This window comes from Anomaloglossus baeobatrachus, chromosome 6 (genome assembly GCF_048569485.1).
Source record: "Anomaloglossus baeobatrachus isolate aAnoBae1 chromosome 6, aAnoBae1.hap1, whole genome shotgun sequence".
NCBI classification, from domain to species: Eukaryota; Metazoa; Chordata; class Amphibia; order Anura; family Aromobatidae; genus Anomaloglossus; species Anomaloglossus baeobatrachus.
In genome coordinates, this window is record NC_134358.1 from 183,719,906 (window position 1) to 183,738,867 (window position 18,962).

Here is an 18,962-nt window from a genome sequence, read left to right on the forward strand (position 1 = left end):
TTAATTCAGCCATTTCATAGACTCAGGTATATAGTTTAGTAAATGTAAACTAACACACATGTTTATGTATGCTTTTGTTCCTTACTAACATGTATATATGTATATTGCATATTCAGTGTATTTTCCTTAGACACAGTATATATCAGTATATGTAACTTAAAGATGGCTGTTATATCCTGTCTACACCCAAAGGAGATGATAAAGTTAAATAAATGTTTTGGGGTGAAAGAAAATACTGCGAAAAAAGTGTGTCTGAAGGGCAGGCTTACAGGAGCAAGAAATGCAAAGTCAGAAGCACACAGTGCAATTATGAAGTTGTCTAGACCTGGGAAAGTGAACACACCCATGTGCACATACAAGCGCTAAGGACACAAGCAGGAGGCATTACTTGTGTTTATGTAAGAATCACACAGACCTGAACAGCCCAACAGACAAGGAGTGTTCAGGACTGACATGGAACAACAGAAGCCTAAGGCTACATGCGCACGCTGCTTTTTTTGCTGCTTTTTTGCTGCTTTTTTGGCTGCAGTTTTGTCAGCAGAACTTTCTGACATCTGACTTCCCAGCAAAGTCTATGAGAAGTCAGATTTTCTATGCGCATATTGCAGTTTATTTGTCAGCGTTTTTTTTGTCAAAAGTTTGTGACAAAAAAAATGCAGCATGTTCATTCTTCCTGCGTTTTTGTCAACATTTGTCACCCATTGAAATCAATGAGGGCATCAAAAACGCAGGAAAAATGCATGCTATCAAAAGTGGTGCATTTTACCTGCCTTTTACCTGCGTTTTTGGTACCAAAAACGCAGGTGATTTGTCAGGAAGTGAGGTCAGGCAAGTGGTCCCGTCCCGTCCTCCATGTGTTCCCCGAAGTACCGCTGTCCCCAGGGGAGATGATGTGGACGACGGGACTATCAGCAGCGGCAGCAGCGAGAGGGAAAAATCAATGTTTTCAGCTGCCAATGTCCATCCTCCTCTCGCTGCCGCCGCTGATAGTCCCGTCCTCCACGTGTTCCCCGAAGTACCACTGTCCCCAGCGTGCACGCACAGGGGAGATGATGTGGAGGACGGGACTATCAGCGGCGGCAGCGGCAGCGAGAGGGGGGATGGACATTGGCAGCTGAAAACATTGATTTTTCCCTCTCGCTGCCGCCGCCGCTGATAGTCCCGTCCTCCACGTGTTCCCCGAAGTACCACTGTCCCCAGCGTGCACGCACAGGGGAGATGATGTGGAGGACGGGACTATCAGCGGCGGCAGTGAGAGGGAAAAATCAATGTTTTTAGCTGCCAATGTCCATCCCCCTCTTGCTGCCGCCGCTGATAGTCCCGTCCTCCCCGAAGTACCGCTGTCCCCGCACAGGGGAGATGATGGACCCCTCTCACCGCCACCGCCACCGCTGAAAGTCCCGTCCTCCACGCTCCTGTCAGCTCCACGCAGTAGCGTGATCAGCTGAGCTGTCACTGAGGTTACTCGCGGCCACCGCTGGATCCAGCGGTGGCCGCAGGTAACCTCGGTGACAGCTCAGCTGATCGCGCGGCTGTCTTCATTTGCTGCATGGAGGTGACAGGAGCGGCGGTGTCTGCTGCAGCTCCGGTCACCTCCATGCAGCAGAGCTGGATGCGGCGCTGGACCATCCTGGATTACGCCGGACATGGAGGGCTTTGTCGGGGTTAATAAATTGGTAATGAGGGAATGTGTTTGTGTTTTTTATTTCTAATAAAGGATTTTTCGGGTGTGTGTGTTTATTTACTGTAATTTACAGATTAATCATGGAAGGTATCTCGGGGAGACGCCTGACATGATTAATCTAGGACTTATTGGCAGCTATGGGCTGCCAATAACTCCTTATTACCCCGATTTGCCAACGCACCAGGGTAAATCGGGAAGAGCCGGGTACAGTCCCAGAACTGTCGCATATAATGTATGCGGCAATTCTGGGCGGCTGCTGACTGATATTGTTAGGCTGGGGGGCTCCCCATAATGTGGAGCTCCCCATCCTGAGAATACCAGCCTTCAGCCGTATGGCTTTATCTGGCTGGCATTAAAATTGGGGGGGACCGCACTCCAGTTTTTTTTAATTATTTATTTATTTCTAATTTTTTTTTTTTTTTCAATTCAACAAGCTTTATGGGCTTGTTTGAACTGAAAAATACATGAAACAATTGTTGACAAAACTGCAGCCAAAAATGCACCAAAAAAGCAGCAAAAACGCACCAAAAAAGCACCTACATTTTTTGTGACATTTCCAGGCTCTCTCTGACAAGGTGCAGTTTTGGCTGCAGTTTTGTCTGCAGTTTGTGAACACGAAAAAGAAGCAGCGTGCGCATGTAGCCTAAGAATAAACGCTTCAGGTTATATATTGTCATGAAGGATTACCCTGGATGAGATTCTTCACTGTGCAAACTGAGGAGTTGGTTTTCCATGCCCTGCATCATAGTGTCCATAAAAGCCAGAAGCAAATGAAAAGCCTCTGTCTGGCATTTGGGTTGCTCAAGCATTTAGTCATTTCCGTATCGCCCATACACTTCTATAAATACACCCGTGAGTCACAGATGATGTGGGGTTGAGGATGAATTCTGGAGTTGGGATCTCCATTCCAGTGTTCAGAAGCGGTCCCAGTTTTGCACCCCTTAGCGATCATACAATAAAAGCTATCCTCTATAGAGGTAAAAAATGCTTTTTTATTTTTATGGAGAAAGAAAAACTCCTTAAAGGGAGTCTATCACCAGGTTTTTACTCCCCCATCTGAGAGCAGCATAACGTAGAGACAGAGACCCTGATTCCAGCGATCTGTCACTTACTGAGCTGTTTGCTGTCATCCTGATAATCATCACTATTTTATGTGCTGCAAAACTACCAGTTCTCTGAATGCTGACCTCTGTATAACCCCGCCCACACCACTGATTGGCAACTTTCTGTGTACACTTCATAGGTAGAAAGCTGCCAATCAGTGGTAGGGAGGGGTTATACAGAGCTGAAATATGCTTGACTACCTACCAAGCAGGTTTACTAGTTTTCTAGTAATAATCTTCTTCTGCCCGGACATATTGCTGGAATTAGGGTCTCTGCCTCCATATTAGGTGGCAAAAACCTGGTGACAGATTCCTTTTAAGTGAATTTACATACAACCACTTAGAGTGCTAAATGTACACTAAAAAGAATGAACATAATGCATTCCTATGCAAAAATGACTTTCAGTTTATATGTTTACTCTTTTGAGCTTCTTTTATTTGCTTCAGGTTTCCAAAGACACCGAATGATTTAAAGAAGTGACAAGACAATTCTTCAGGCGATTTCCCATTTCAACCCATGCACTAGTTTATACAAAGAAAAAAAAGCAGAAAACACCCTAGGAGCAAGAGACATTGCAAAAAGTGCTTGGGAAATGTCCGAACAGATGTAAAAAAAAAACAACAAAAAAACAACTTAATGACAAAAGACTCTGATGTGTCGTCCTTCCGAAAAAATCATTTGGTTCACACACTCCAAAAAGACATCATCTGAACATATACTAAGGAAGGTTTTACACGTCCAACATTCACGGTCCAAGAACAAACCATGATGTCCAGATCGGTAGAAGGTCTGACTTGAACTCAACAACCTCATGCGGCTTTGGAGTTCAGGTCAGGAGATCTCCAGCTGGATGAGAAAATTGTGGTCGGTACTATGCTAATATAAAAATGTAAAAAGTGCTCTAAAGCTTAAGGAAGTTAAAATACAAGTCAAGTCTCCATAAGATTCCATCATTTTGGAAGTGATCATATCACATACTTGCCACGTGATCATAATGGACCATCACTACAAGCTGCAGAGATGTTTATCCATACTGACATAACATCCCAAGCAATGATAGCTGAACAACGGAAGAGAACGGCAGTCGTTAGGTACAAGCTATTGTATGTAAACAAAGGAATTATAAAGAGCAATAGAGGGAACGAGCCAATTCAGCATGGTCAATTTTTACAAATCTGATCATTTTATTTAGTGTGGGGAGCTTGAGCAGAAGAGGGTCTACGAGGCTTGACTTAACCAGACCATCGATTTAATGAATGTTTAATCAGTAACAGCCACACATCTAACTTGTACGGCGTCTTCCCGAAGAAGGATCAGAATTGACATGTCCAACGAGTTTGTTTTGCTTGAAGATAAGCGACCAACATAGATCTGGCAGTGGCTTACTCTCTCCTCATACAGGACACATGGACAATCGGCAAAGCCAACCATACACATATGGAATGGTCAGAGGAGAACGCGGTAGGGCAGGCGAGTATTCGGCTGTCAGCTATCTGATATCTATGGCCAGTTTGCCTCCATTTAGAAATTAGCACTTACCTCTGACTCGGAGCTGTCCAACTCCGCAAGGGTTGGGGCTTTTAGCAGTCTCTTCCGCTGGACTGTCAGTTGCATGGGTCTTCCATTCACACCAGTGTGCTCCAGTATACCTCCATTTAACACTGTGCGGTTTGGCTGCTTCCTTGAAACTTCAGGAGTTGAAACATCTGCATTTCCAAACAAAATAAGATGTAAAAAGTGGTTTGGAACAGAGAAATCCTATAATCTCCAGCTTACACATGGTTTGGTTTTGCTGTGCCAGACATTTAATGGCATGCTACTATATTTAATCCAACGTAGCATGACGTGGCTGCCACATATTGTAAGTATCCTGAATCCTATCGATGTGCAATCTCTAATGGGCTTTACAATAGTACATTCTACAAAACAATGGCTTTTTAATTTATTAAAAAGTGTCATAAAGGAATAAAAGATTAGTGAATTAAATGATACAAATGTTTAGGTAGTGGTTTAACAGTTATAGGCTACAAACAAAGAGTTAGTTCTGCAGCAATGGTGACAAAACTAAATATGTGGATATAAGCCCAAAGTGAAAATGTAAGAATTAAAGTGTGTGCAGTTAACCCCAACCTTCCTGGCACGTAGCCCTTTTGGGCCAGGAAGTTGCCAAGTGACAGAAGTCGGTATAACATGCAAAATATCAACAACTCATGTTCCTAGACCCCTGGGTTTGGAGGATTAGATTGTGTGGTTGACTTTAGTTACATGTCAATTATCAAGTAGGATCGGGGTCTTATAAGATTTTTCTTGCACAGCTTCTCAGTTGTCACAAACTGATATCTTTATTACAAATCTACATTTTGCCCAGTTGTCGTAAAGCCTTCATACCTAATCAAAGCAAATACTGCTATTGTAGAAAGCAGTAGACACAGCACCAGTCAATGCCAACCCTATGTATTATAGTATACCGAACATGTTTAGATATTCATCTGCAGATGTAGCATATGACAACAACAATAGCAGAGAGGATAGGATCTTTAAGACACTCATACACTAGCTGAAAATCGTCCGAACCCGCCAAGATCAGACAACAATCTGTTGATGTTGGAGTAAAGCTGGTGTCACACATAGCGACAACGACATCGCTGTTACGTCACCATTTTCTGTGACGTAACAGCGACCTTGTAAGTCGCTGTTATGATCGCTGCTTAGCTGTCAAACACAGCGACGCAGCAGCGATCATAACGTCGCTACATGTGCAGAGAGCAGGGGGCTGCGCACACTGCTTAGTGCTGGCGCTCCTTGCTCTCCTAGCTACAATACACATCGGGTTAATTAACCCGATGTGTACTGCAGCTACATGTCACAGTGCAGAGAGCAGGGAGCCGCGCACACTGCTTAGCGCTGGCTCCTTGCTCTCCTAGCTACAGTACACATCGGGTTAATTACCCGATGCGTACTGCAGCTACATGTGCACAGAGCAGGAGCCGGCACTAGCAGCAAGAGCGGCGGAGGCTGGTAACGAAGGTAAATATCGGGTAACCAGGGAAAGGTCTTCCCTTGGTTACCCGATGTTTACAGTGGTTACAGCTTTCCGCAGCTGCCAGACACCGGCTCCTGCTCCCTGCTCGCTTCATTTCGTCGCTCTATCGCTGTCACACACAGCGATGTGTGCTTCACAGCGGGAGAGCGGCGACGAAAAAATGAAGCAGGACATTCAGCAACGAGCAACTACCTCACAGCAGGGGCCAGTTCGTTGCTGGATGTCACACACAGCGACAGCGACGGGACGTCGCTGCAACGTCACAGAAAATGGTGACGTAGCAGCGACGTCGTTGTCGTCATCGCTGTGTGTGACACCACCTTAAGATGATGGTCAGTACTTTGAATTTTTAATTTCTAACCATTTTGTTTTCAGAGACCTGTCTGGCTTTCTCCATTCGTTCCACTGATCACTTGAACATTTGGCTGAGACAATGGTTGAGACAGGAGACAACTGTTGACTACAGTTGGTGCAAATCGATTTGTAGGAGCTGATCCAAAAGGATGAAAGCCCTAAGAACAGCCTCCTGCCTCCCAGCACTCAATGGTCTGCGATTGATTAGCCGGCCTGGAGGAATGTCATAGTCAAACATGTCAAAACGATGACGTCGCTTCAGGCCAGCTAATCAAAAAAAAAAAAGAGCTGCGGATTCAATTTCTCAGGACTCCTGTCCAACAGTCACAGATTACTGACATGACAAGAGACCAGAGAATCGGTTCACAGCAGCTCTACAGTTGACTCAATGAGTGTTCAGTAGACCGTCATCGAATGTACATGTCTACTTTTATAGGAAAGTTCATGTATGAATGAAACATTTGGGTTTGCTAAACTTGCTGCTTGGCATACCATTCCATAATTATTTGTTTTTCCATACACTACATGGAGCCATTGTAGCAAATTGGCCACATTTTGTATGTCCTGGAAAGAGATTGACACTGCAGTACTGTTCTAAATTGTTCTTTCAATGACAAGTTATACTGATAGATGAGAGTTCATCAGAGGATGCTTCAGTGGCCTAACCTGAAGCTCGTGGACCCAATGTAAAATATTTAACAGAGCCACCAACTATCAATGGTCTTTATGCACACTTGCCTTCTCATTTGAGCTTCTACCCTTGCACACATGGTGTCCACGTCTCCTGATTTGGCACTCCAGAGAAGTAGACCAAATGGACAGGTGGCTGTGAATGTCTGGGCTCTCTACATTGTAATTTACAAGAGATGTGAAATCCTCAGCATTTTCCTAAAAGGGATTGTCCACCTTTGGGGACATTTTTTTTGTTTTATAATGCGCATGATTTAGGCTCAAAATCATTATTTTTATTTCGATTTCATGAAAGATCTACCACTGTGTTGCTTTTACATGCTTTGTGTTTTCATACACACCTCAACTTTGATGTGGTCTGTGGTCAGCTAAAAATAAAACCCACAGAGAAAATATTTTTACCATCAGAATAAGCTCAGGAACTGAATTTAATTTAACTCATCCTGCAGCCAACAGTAGTCTGCGCAACACAGAGGCCACAGAAGGCAAACAGCGCAACGTATATAAATTAAAAAAATATATATGCAAACATGATTTTTAGCCAAAAACACATGCATTTTAGAAGAAGTAGACAACCCCTTTAACTCTTATAGTTCCCCTACCCTCTCAATAGGTGGGCGTCCCAAAGTGAAATCTTATCCACATTGGATATTGTGACAAATATTGAATATTTCATATATGAATTTCTCGTTTAGTTTTAATGCATCCCTAAGGAACTGAACAATCCAACAATGTAGTGTTTGGATCCCAAGAGTTGTGCTTCCCTGGACTAGAGTATTCAGGTAGTTTTTGTTCTTCTTTTCATCCTACAAGGTAATCTGGTGGATTTTGCAATTTTTGGACACATTCAAATTGGTAACCACAAAAATCTTTGAAAAAAACAAACAAAAACACAATGGAAATGTCTATTTTTCTACCATGTTCTCAGATATTTTTGCCATGGTTTCTATAAATGAAAGTTCCATAATATAACACACACTGCAATGTGAAAACCTTGTTCATCGTACCATTATTAATGTAATGCTGAACATTCATAAACATCAGAACAAATAATAACTAGTTATTAGTTCTGCAATTTGCATCACATCACATGGTTATTGCAGATATCACAAGGCTGGGAGTAAATAGGTGAATGATGATAATGAATAACAGAAAGATTTAAGTAATTTCTCTCATGGTCAGGAACAGTATTATAACCAATATTTTAAGATTGACAAAATAAACCAATGCATAAAATGTATCAGAAGCAGAAATAGATAGCGGGGGACCCCTGTGCAGGACAGTGCATAGGCCCCTTATTTCACATAGCTCCTCTTTATGCCTTTCTAAGCATTCACAAATAATTAGCCATAAAATTCATTAACTTTTAAGGTGAGAGGGCACCAATGATATGTCTACCCCTGAAATGTATGAAGATGCAGAAGCAGATCCATTCTAGCTTTCATTACATATCTGTCACTATTTTAGTGGATTAGAAGGTCCAAATCAACACATTTTTCCTAGGATTATGTACACATGGGCCAGCAGAGGAGCCATAGGAACCTGCACCACTAGTGGCATCTGCAAAGCGGAGTAAAAAAAACATAAGTAAAAGGTACTGATTTATTTTTTTAGGAAGAGGTCCTAAAAAATGGTCTTTGATGTGATTATGAAAAACCACGTTCCGATATTGCATGTTAAAACATTATAGATTTCTCGTGACAAAAGGGAAATAAAGTGGCGCTATTAGAGAATAGAAAGTTATTAAAACTTATGTGCCCAAGAGATAAAAGAAAAACTTCTCAAGTAATGCAAAGTAGTGCACAATGCCATATAGCGTATGTGAGAAGCGTTTCAGCTCGGTGCACAAGTCTCCACCAACAAGAGTTTCGGCAGAGTGTAATCAAGGGAAATTGAGCCAGCTGGTTGGGGCTTTCTTTTGGTAGTGGTCTTCTTTGTAGAAAGCAGATACGCTCACTAGGAGAATATTAATAGTTCCAGTCCACTAGTCAGTTCGGATATAGTCACCCATTGCCTGAGTAACAAACATCCACAATAAACTGTATTGTTGAAATCCAGATTAAATAGGTGGGTCACTACTCTGCAATAGTGGCCACATCTCTAAAACTGATAGAGAAGGCTTTTTCTAAATACCTTGTTCAGTCAATTTCGCCTGAGTGCTGCTATTGTGGTGTGCTCATCTGAAGTGACCCCCCCCGGGCTCCGTGACCTCTGAGATCCAGTGATGTCAGGTCAGCTTTCAGTTCACCCGACCTCACTGAGCCCAGCCCCAGTCTCCTTGAGTGACAGGGCTGTGGGTGGAGATTCACCGATCGTCACAGCCCAGCATCGCTCCTGCTTGCATGACTGCAGCGAAGGAGAGAGCACGAGACATGCTGGGTTGTGACGAGCGGTGGAATGCCACCCACAGCCCCAGTCACTCAGGGAGACTGGGGCCAGCTGCGGTGTTGTCAGGTCACCTGCCAGTTCACCCGACATCACTGAGCCCAGTCCCAGTCTCCATGAGTGACTGGGCTGTGGGCGGTTTCACCACTCGTCACAGCCCAACATCACTTCTGCTTGTGGCGCTCTGCAGCGAAGGAGAGAGAGCGAGAGATGCTGGGCTGTGATGAGCGGTGAAACGTTGCCCACAGCTCAGTCACTCAGGAATACTGAGGCCAACTGCGGTGATGTCGGGTCAACTGGAAGTTGACATAACATCACCGGATCTCAGAGGTCACGGAACCCAGGTGGTGGTGGGGTCATTTCATGGGTATGAGCGTGTGCCGCCCCCGCGACAGCCGACGGGCTGCTCGGATCTGCAGTGGCTCGAGGGGTCTCCAGACCCGAGGCGGGGGTCACGCGGCCTCTTGAAATAAAAAAAAAAAAGGGGGGTTGCTTTGGATAGTGTTCGTGACGCCACCCACGGTGTGTGGTAACGTGAGGGACCACCGCTGCCGATTTGGGGAGCCCAGGGACACTAGTGCGTGGCAGCTGAAGTTGTTAACCCCTCCGTGGGCAGGGGAGTGGTGTCCCGGGGCCCGGTGATGGATGGCGTGGGGAACCCGTCGGGTGCAAGGGGGGTAATGTGTACTCACACAGTCCAAAGTCACTGACGCCGACACCAGGTAAACCAAACTCTTGAGCACTCTGTGGTCCTTGTACGGGCACGCTGGGTCCAAGTCCTCTTGGTGCTGCTTGTTGACCTGAAGCCTTGTCCCTTGGCACTGTGTGTCCTACGTGTGGATCCCTTACGCTTGAAGCATTTTGGGTCCCGCTCACCTGCGTGGCTAGCAGGGTGAGCTGGCTAGCAGGGTGAGCTTGCTCTCAGGGCTCACGCTTGGGATTTTGTGGACAGTTGTGGGAAGTCCTATCCCCCTCGTTGAGCTAGTACCCTGATTCTGGAGGGGGTGGGGAACGGTTCCTGAAGATTCCGTTCCCGTCGGGTGAATTTCTGGGCTGCGTGAAGCTACTTCCCAGCCTAGGGTCCGCGTACCCAGTCGTGCCCTGGTCCCTGCCCGGTTGTAGCACAAGGCAGCCGGCCTGCTCTCTGTAGCAGTACAGTGCTCCCTGCCACTACCCCCTGTGAACGGGTTTCCAGCTCCTTCTGGCCAGGCAAACATCTGGCACCTGGGACGGTTACAGGAGCCCAGCTCCAGTGTGACCTGGACTGTCACCGCTGTCTCTCCTTCTACCTCCACTCTCCAACTCTACAACTCACTAACACTTCTGCCCTTCTTCTACAATCCCTTCATCTGGGTGGCCCTATTCCCCTCAGGCTGCCCAATGGGTGATTGGTGGGTGTGGTGCAGAGTGTTCCTCAGGATTTGTTTACACCTGTTGGTAGCAACACCAAAGTGACAGGAGCCGTAACCAAGGAGGAGCAGGTACCATTCAGAAGGGCAGATTGCACGGCACCCTTGTGGCGACCTGATAGGCCAGGGTGTCACAAGCGGACCACAATAGCGCAGCTCAGAAGCAGAATTGGCTGAACAAGGTATTTAGAAATGTCTTTCCTATCAGTCATATAGGGATGTGGCTACTATTGCAGAGTAGTGAACCACCCCTTTAATAAAAATTCCTTTCTTCTTTATTTGTACATTTTAAAATGACATATCAGGGAGCAGGATAGCACGCTGATGCGTTTTGGCGTTAGGCCTTAATACAATAAACCTTAATGTGCTATGCTGCTCCCTGATATGTCATTTTAAAATGGATAAAGAAAGGAATTTTTGTTAATCAGGATTTTTTTAATAAATATTTTTATGCAAAGTTTTTATCACTTCCTAATTTTTCTATTTGAGCAGCAATCACCTGGCTCAATTTTCCTTGATGTAAAAATAATTATTCACGATTTTAAAACAATGCACCATACTCTTATTGATGTTTTAGGTCATATGTAATGTAACATATGGGCAATTTAGTATCCAAAATATAGCACAAACACTCTGGTCACATATTGGGAAACCCTGTATGTACAACTTTCTTCCATAAAATAGTGTTAAAGTAGAAAATAGGGCATACATCTGATGTCACTCTCACTTAGAAGGGACGGTTTGCATTCAAGTTGCTGGTTTTACTTTACTATACTTATAGATGTAGCGTAGGGGTGCTTTTAGTGTCTACATTGAGGCTTTGTTACAGGGAGTCTGCCCCAAAACATTTTTCTTTTTTTTTTTTAAACTAACCAACTATATGGCTACTATAAACAACTACCTTCAAGTAAACTAATCTGACCTCCGTTTCACAGAAAATCCCCATTAGGGTAGGTGCCCACAATCTGGCACACTGCATTCTAGACGCAGCGTGTCTTCTCCTGAGGAGATGTGAGTGTTCACCAAGGGAGAATGCAGCGTTTATGCCCACGATCAGGATTCTGGACATTGCGGACTTTTGCCGTGTTCAACCACTGATAAACTTAAATTGACCTGCTGTGGCTAGGACAGCTGCGCCGCATGTCAGCTTACACTGTGTATAAAAGAAGCACAGTGGGCAGGAGATTTCTATAAATCCCATACACTGTGCTTGTATTGTACAACACAGCGTTTTGGACACAGCAAAAACACGTTAAATCCAAAATGCTGGGCATATACCCCCCAAGGTCTCATTCAAACTTCAGGTTTTTTTCCACATACGAGAAAAGCGAAATTTTATCAATGATTATCATGAGAATGTCATTAGCGTTTGGTCAGTCTCATTCTTTTTTTTCATGGATGAGGGGAAAAAAAAAAAAAAAAAAGGGCAGCACACGGATCAATATTTGACATGTATCCGTAATTTTGCATGACCACTTGGTCTGAGGAAAAAAAAAATCTGACATGTGAACAACCCCATAGACTGTCATAGGTACAAATGATATACAGTGGGTACGGAAAGTATTCAGACCCCTTTAAATATTTTACTTATTTTCATTGCAGTAATTTGGTAAGTTCAAAAAAGTTCATTTTTTTCTCATTAATGTATACTCTGCACCTCATCTGACAGAACCCCCCCCCCCTCAGAAATGTAGACATTTTTGCAAATTAAACAAGAAAAACTGAAATATCACAGTCATAAGTATTCAGACCCTTTGCTCAGTATTGAGTACAAGCATCCTTTCGAGCTAGTACAGTCATCAGTCTTCTTGGGAATGATGCAAAAAGTTTTTCACACATGGATTTGGGGATCCTCTGCCATTCTTCCTTGCAGATCCTCTCCAGTCCAGTCAGGTTGGATGGTGAACGTTGGTGGACAGCCATTTTCAGGTCTCTCCAAAGATGCTCAGTTGGGTTTAAATCAGGGCTCTGGCTGGGACCGTCAAGAATGATCACAGAGTTGTTTGCTCATTGTCTTGTTGAAAGGGGAACCTTCGGCCAAGTCTGAGGTCCAGAGCACTCTGGAAGAGGTTATCTTCCAAGATATCTCTGTACTTGGCCGCATTCATCTTTCCTTCAATTGCAACCAGTAGTCCTGTTGCTGCAACTGAAAAAAAAACCCATAGCATGATGCTGACACCAGGTGATGAGCAGTGCCTGGTTTTCTCCTCACATACCGCTTAGAATTATCACCAAAAAGGTCTATCTTCATCTCAGCAGACCAGAGAATCTTATTTCTCATAGTCTGGGAGTCCTTCATGTGTTGTTTTTTTTTGCAAACTCTATGCAGGCTTTAATGTCTTGCAATGAGGAGAGGCTTCCGTCGGGCCACTCTGCCATAAAGGCCCAAGTGGTGGAGGGCTGCAGTGATAGGAGAAAATTCACAAAGTCAACTATCTCCCTACTGCCTCTCTGGAGCTCAGCCACTGAGGTTCGTTACCTCTCTCACCAAGGCTTTTCTCCCATGATTGCTCAGTTTGGCTGGATGGCCAAGTCTAGGAAAAGTTCTGGTGGTCCCAAACTTCTTCAATTTAAGGATTATGGAGGCCACTGTGCTCTTAGGGACCTTAAAGGGGTTGTCCGACATAACAAAAATGTTTGAGTGTAAGCTAATCTGTGCTGTATTGTCATATTAATCACCCCTACATTGTTATTTTTTGTTTTCTAACTTTTGTTCCTCTTGAATTATACCTTTATTCTGTGCAGCTTCTTGTTTACATTCAGCTCCAGCAAACATGACCACTTCCTGTGCCAAACCTACCAGTCACAGCTGGCACCGCCCGGCCTCACTGTCCAGCCCCACCCCAGTGTCCAGCCCCTCCCTCTGCCGGCCCCCTGCACACACATTCCCTGTCAGTATATTCTGCCCCAGCACTGACCTCTCATCACTACACGGCAGGACACTACACGGCAGATCACTACAGGGCAGGGCACTACAGGGCAGCACATTACAGGACACTACAGGACAGGACACTACAGGGCAGCACATTACAGGACACTACAGGACAGGACACTACAGGGCAGCACATTGCAGGACACTACAGGGCAGCACATTACAGGACACTACAGGACAGGACACTACAGGGCAGCACATTACAGGACACTACAGGACAGGACACTACAGGGCAGTACATTACAGGACACTACAGGACAGGACACTACAGGGCAGTACATTACAGGACACTACAGGACAGGACACTACAGGGCAGCACATTACAGGACACTACAGGACAGGACACTACAGGGCAGCACACTACACGGCAGATCACTAAAGGACAGTACAGGGCAGGACACTACAGGGCAGGGCACTACAGGGCAGGACACTACAGGGCACTACAGGGCAGGACACTACAGGGCACTACAGGGCAGGACACTACAGGGCAGCACATTACAGGACACTACAGGGCAGCACATTACAGGACACTACAGGACAGGACACTACAGGGCAGCACATTACAGGACACTACAGGACAGGACACTACAGGGCAGCACATTACAGGACACTACAGGACAGGACACTACAGGGCAGCACATTACAGGACACTACAGGACAGGACACTACAGGGCAGCACATTAAAGGACACTACAGGACAGGACACTACAGGGCAGCACATTACAGGACACTACAGGACAGGACACTACAGGGCAGCACATTACAGGACACTACAGGGCAGCACATTACAGGACACTACAGGACAGGACACTACAGGGCAGCACACTACACGGCAGATCACTACAGGACACTACAGGGCAGGACACTACAGGGCACTACAGGGCAGGGCACTACAGGGCAGGACACTACAGGGCACTACAGGGCAGGACACTACAGGACACTACAGGGCAGGATACTACAGGGCAGCACATTACAGGACACTACAGGACAGGACACTACAGGACAGGACACTACAGGGCAGCACATTACAGGACACTACAGGACACTACAGGGCAGCACATTACAGGACACTACAGGACAGGACACTACAGGGCAGCACATTACAGGACACTACAGGACAGGACACTACAGGGCAGCACATTACAGGACACTACAGGACACTACAGGGCAGCACATTACAGGACACTACAGGGCAGCACATTACAGGACACTACAGGACAGGACACTACAGGGCAGCACATTACAGGACACTACAGGACAGGACACTACAGGACAGGACACTACAGGGCAGCACACTACACGGCAGATCACTACAGGACACTACAGGGCAGGACACTACAGGGCAGGACACTACAGGACACTACAGGGCAGGACACTACAGGGCACTACAGGGCAGCACATTACAGGACACTGCAGGGCAGCGCACTACAGGACACTACAGGACAGGACACTACAGGGCAGCACACTACACGGCAGACACTACAGGGCAGCACACTACAGGGCACTACAGGGCAGGACACTACAGGACACTACAGGGCAGCACACTACAGGGCACTACAGGGCAGGACACTACAGGACACTACAGGGCAGGACACTACAGGGCAGGACACTACAGGACACTACAGGGCAGGACACTACAGGGCAGCACACTACAGGGCAGCACATTACAGGACACTTACAGGGCAGCACATTACAGGACACTACAGGGCAGCGCACTACAGGGCAGCACACTACACGGCAGCGCACTGCACGGCAGCGCACTACAGGGCAGGGCACTACAGGGCAGGGCACTACACTACAGCATTGCAAATAACAGCCCCACATCAGGCTCTGCACCCCACACCACATCGGGCTCTGCACCCCACACCACATCAGGCTCTGCACCGCATACACACACATCGGGCTGTGCACCGCATACACACACACACATACACACACACACACACACACACACCACCCCATAGGGAGTACATACTCACCCGTCATCGGTCCCCACCGCTCCTGCACGTTCGCGCGCTGTCTGTGCTCTAGACATATCAGCACAGTGGTGACGTCACCGCTGTGCTGAAGAGAGCTCAGACAGCGTGCAAGATGAGAAGCAGCGCTGCGCTGCTTCTCATCAGCACTTTCAAATGTACCGGCATCAGTGATCTGTGATGCCGGTATATTTGAATGTGTGAACCTGAGCAGGGGGGCCGGTGCTAGAGCTGACACCACGGCAGCCGCCGCCAGGCCCCTCCCCCAGGTCACGGACCCTACAGCAGTGCAGGGGGAGGTGCGGGGGAATGTGTGGGAGGGTGCAGGGAAGGGGGCAGGGCTCATCGCACTGTACCCGCCCAGCAGGGAGGCGACATGCTGTTTCCACATTTGCATGTCAACATGGTCCTGCCCATGTAGACATGAAATGACCGGAAACCGCAAAATCGCGGCAGGAGCGGTCACATGACCGCTCTGAGAGGGGGAGAGGGGCTGACAGCAGGGCAGGTAAGTGGTCTCTATCTACTTACCTGCCCCAATGTAGCCCAATAGGAAAATAATAAAAAAAAAGCAAATTAAGCCGGATAACCCCTTTAAGTACTGCAGAAATTCTTTTGTAATCTTGGCCTGGCCAGATCTGTGCCTTGCCACAATTCTATCAGTTTCTTGGGCAGTTCCTTTGACCTTATGATTTTCATTTGGTCTGACATGCACTGTGAGCTGTGAGGTCTTATATAGACAGGTGTGTGCCTTTAATAAATAAGTCCAAATAAAGTCCTATCAGTTTAATTAAACACATCTGGAGTCCAATGAAGGAGTAGAACCATCTCAAGGAGGATCACAAGGAAATAGACAGCATGGGACTTAAATAGATGAGTGTCTGAGCAAAGGGTCTGAATACTTATGACCATGTGATATTTCAGTTTTTCTTATTTAATAAATTTGCAAAAATGTATACATTCCTGTTTTTTTCTGTCAACTTTTTTGAATTTACTAAATGGCTGCAATGAAACAGAGTGAAAAATGTAAAGGGGTCTGAATACTTTCCGTACCCAATGTACGTGAAAAAAAACAGATAGCAATCATATATGAAAAACTGATGTGTGAAAAAGGCCTTAATCTAAAATGCTAATTAGGTGGCTCTATGCACCCTTGGTGTGGCTCTAGTGCACCTCCAGATTTTGCTTGCCTCCACCTCTCTCTATGATGACTGACCGCCATGGTATGCCCAGTGGGGTCAGATTAGAAAGCAGTGGCATGCGCTCATTATGAGAGTACTGAAGCACCCGCACACAACCACTCTACTCCGTGAGGACGCTCGGCTACCCTCTAGGTGTAGCTTCATAGAGTGGCCAAAGCAGAGAGGAAAGACAATTTATTTACAGGATAATAGAACAGAATAATAAAGTAAACATCATTTTAAAGGAGCCAATTCCCCTACACAGGTATGTGGTCAATTTAAGATGCGTTTTGGGGCTGACAGACTCCCTTTAAGAAACTATGTTGGTTATGAAACCTATGCACACTTTTTGCCAATATAAATCACTGAGCTGCTCCTTTTGTGTAAATCAAAGGGTCTTTCCAATGTTACAAAAGTCTATGTGATGCATACGGAAATTTGATAAGACCAGGTGGAAGATTAGGATCGTTTAGTAGAATGGTTAAAACAGCAGCTCGTCTGTGATAACATCAATGTAGTGAAGCACATCCTTGTGTCACCCATCATCGACACAGAGCTTTGTCTGTGCAGCTTCTCCCGAGACTCCATGCACATCAGATTGTACTTGAAAGCGTTATCCTCTTTACAGTCTAAAGTGGTTTCATACTTCTGCCGTCAGATTCTTCTAGGAGATAGCGGCACTGAGAAGGACCTGATAATATGGGGAAACACTAGATCCAGGTTATCACACAGAAATGATCAGACCCAGAGGCGCTTCATTTCATTTAATAAGAGTATTTCCATGTATTTTATTTTACTGTGATTTTGATGCAATACTCTTGCATCAAACAAGATTTTCATTTTTATGCACAATTTCGGTTGTAGTTTAACTCCTTGAGCCACTCACATCCGCAAACTTCAGATGTGACCACCTCCGCGGGTCAGAGCAGAGCTGCCTGCTATGGACATGTGCTAGTCTAGTCCATAAAAATGGAGCAGACTGGTCCCAAGCTGTAATTTTTTTTTTTTACACCGCCCCATTGGTCCATATGAAAAATCACAGGTGTGCACAGGCACATCGTTATTTAAACAGTGTGTTCTCCGTATTCAGACGTCTGTTTTTTGGCATACGAGTGCTCTCTGTGATTTTGGACTCAATATGACCATTCACTACAATTTAAAATTGTAACCTAATATTCCAATTTGTAAAAAAAAAAAAAACAAAAAAAAAAAAAACTTTTTTTTTTTTTTTTTAAAGGTGGGACTTGTTTGGTAGGTTACGTAATACATATACCATCTTCTAGTGTATTTCTCCTGCAATTTTCGATACAACGGTTTTATTTCTGACCATGACAGAAACTGACTAATCTCACAAAGGACCACATGAAAGGGGAACCACAACATCCACAAGAACACGCCAGGGGCACATTTTACCTGACAAGTCAAAACTGTGAGACATGCTAAGGGGCCGCATTACTGGAAAAACAGAAATCGTCTGTTAGGACAAGGTAAAATACTGAACAGTTCTACAGTTCAGATGACGTGATCTGGCCTAGATAACATCTGAAATGTGGCAGATTTAAACAAAAATGCCATAAAAATAAGCAACACGAACATGACATATAAACAAGTATACTGGTAAAGAGCAGCATTGCAATGTCCCATATCAGGAGCCATCTATACCTACTTATAAAATGAATACCATAATATATACATGTATACACAGTATATTCAGACGCACACCCTAAAAACAAATGTTAGTCGTTCTCATTTATCCATTTTTTAACATTCTGACTGGCACATCTGTCTACTTATGAGGTTCACTGTTCCCCACTCCCAATATTGTGACACGGACAGGAAGATTTGTCAAAAATCCTTTTGGTATATACCGTATGCATTTTTAAAAGTGAAGAAAAGTGTGGTTAGCTGAAAAACATATACCGTACATATTATGAAGATGGTCAAGTCTGATTTTAATACTTTAGGTGGATGTGAAGAATATAACGTCATCATTACGTGAGTTTCAAGCCAGGAATGGCTGCCTAACATGTTACCAAAACGTTGGATAAATACAGGCTTATGATAATGGAAAAGCAATGTCTATCTTAACCATTAACCGAGATCATGTAAAGAACATTTCTTAGCTAAATCACATAAATGGTCAAACAATGGCCTGGGAAACAAAGAATTCTAATTACGCTGCGGTTTTTCTTTTTATTCCCGTG

At 45.1% G+C, this 18,962-nt stretch overlaps 1 protein-coding gene across 4 annotated transcripts in view; it reads right to left on the reverse strand.

Moving 5' to 3' along the window:
- The window catches only part of SPIRE1 (spire type actin nucleation factor 1), a 265,068-nt gene that overhangs the window by 21,669 nt on the left and 224,437 nt on the right, over positions 1 to 18,962 (reverse strand). For 2 of the 4 annotated variants that reach the window (XM_075314570.1, XM_075314571.1), the window contains exons 9-10: positions 18,172 to 18,213; positions 4,328 to 4,494 (exon numbers count right to left, since the gene is read on the reverse strand). In XM_075314570.1, coding sequence (XP_075170685.1) covers positions 4,328 to 4,494; positions 18,172 to 18,213 — 209 coding nt within the window. The remainder of the gene's footprint in view (positions 1 to 4,327; positions 4,495 to 18,171; positions 18,214 to 18,962) is intronic. The other 2 variants (XM_075314572.1, XM_075314573.1) reach the window with 1 other exon arrangement.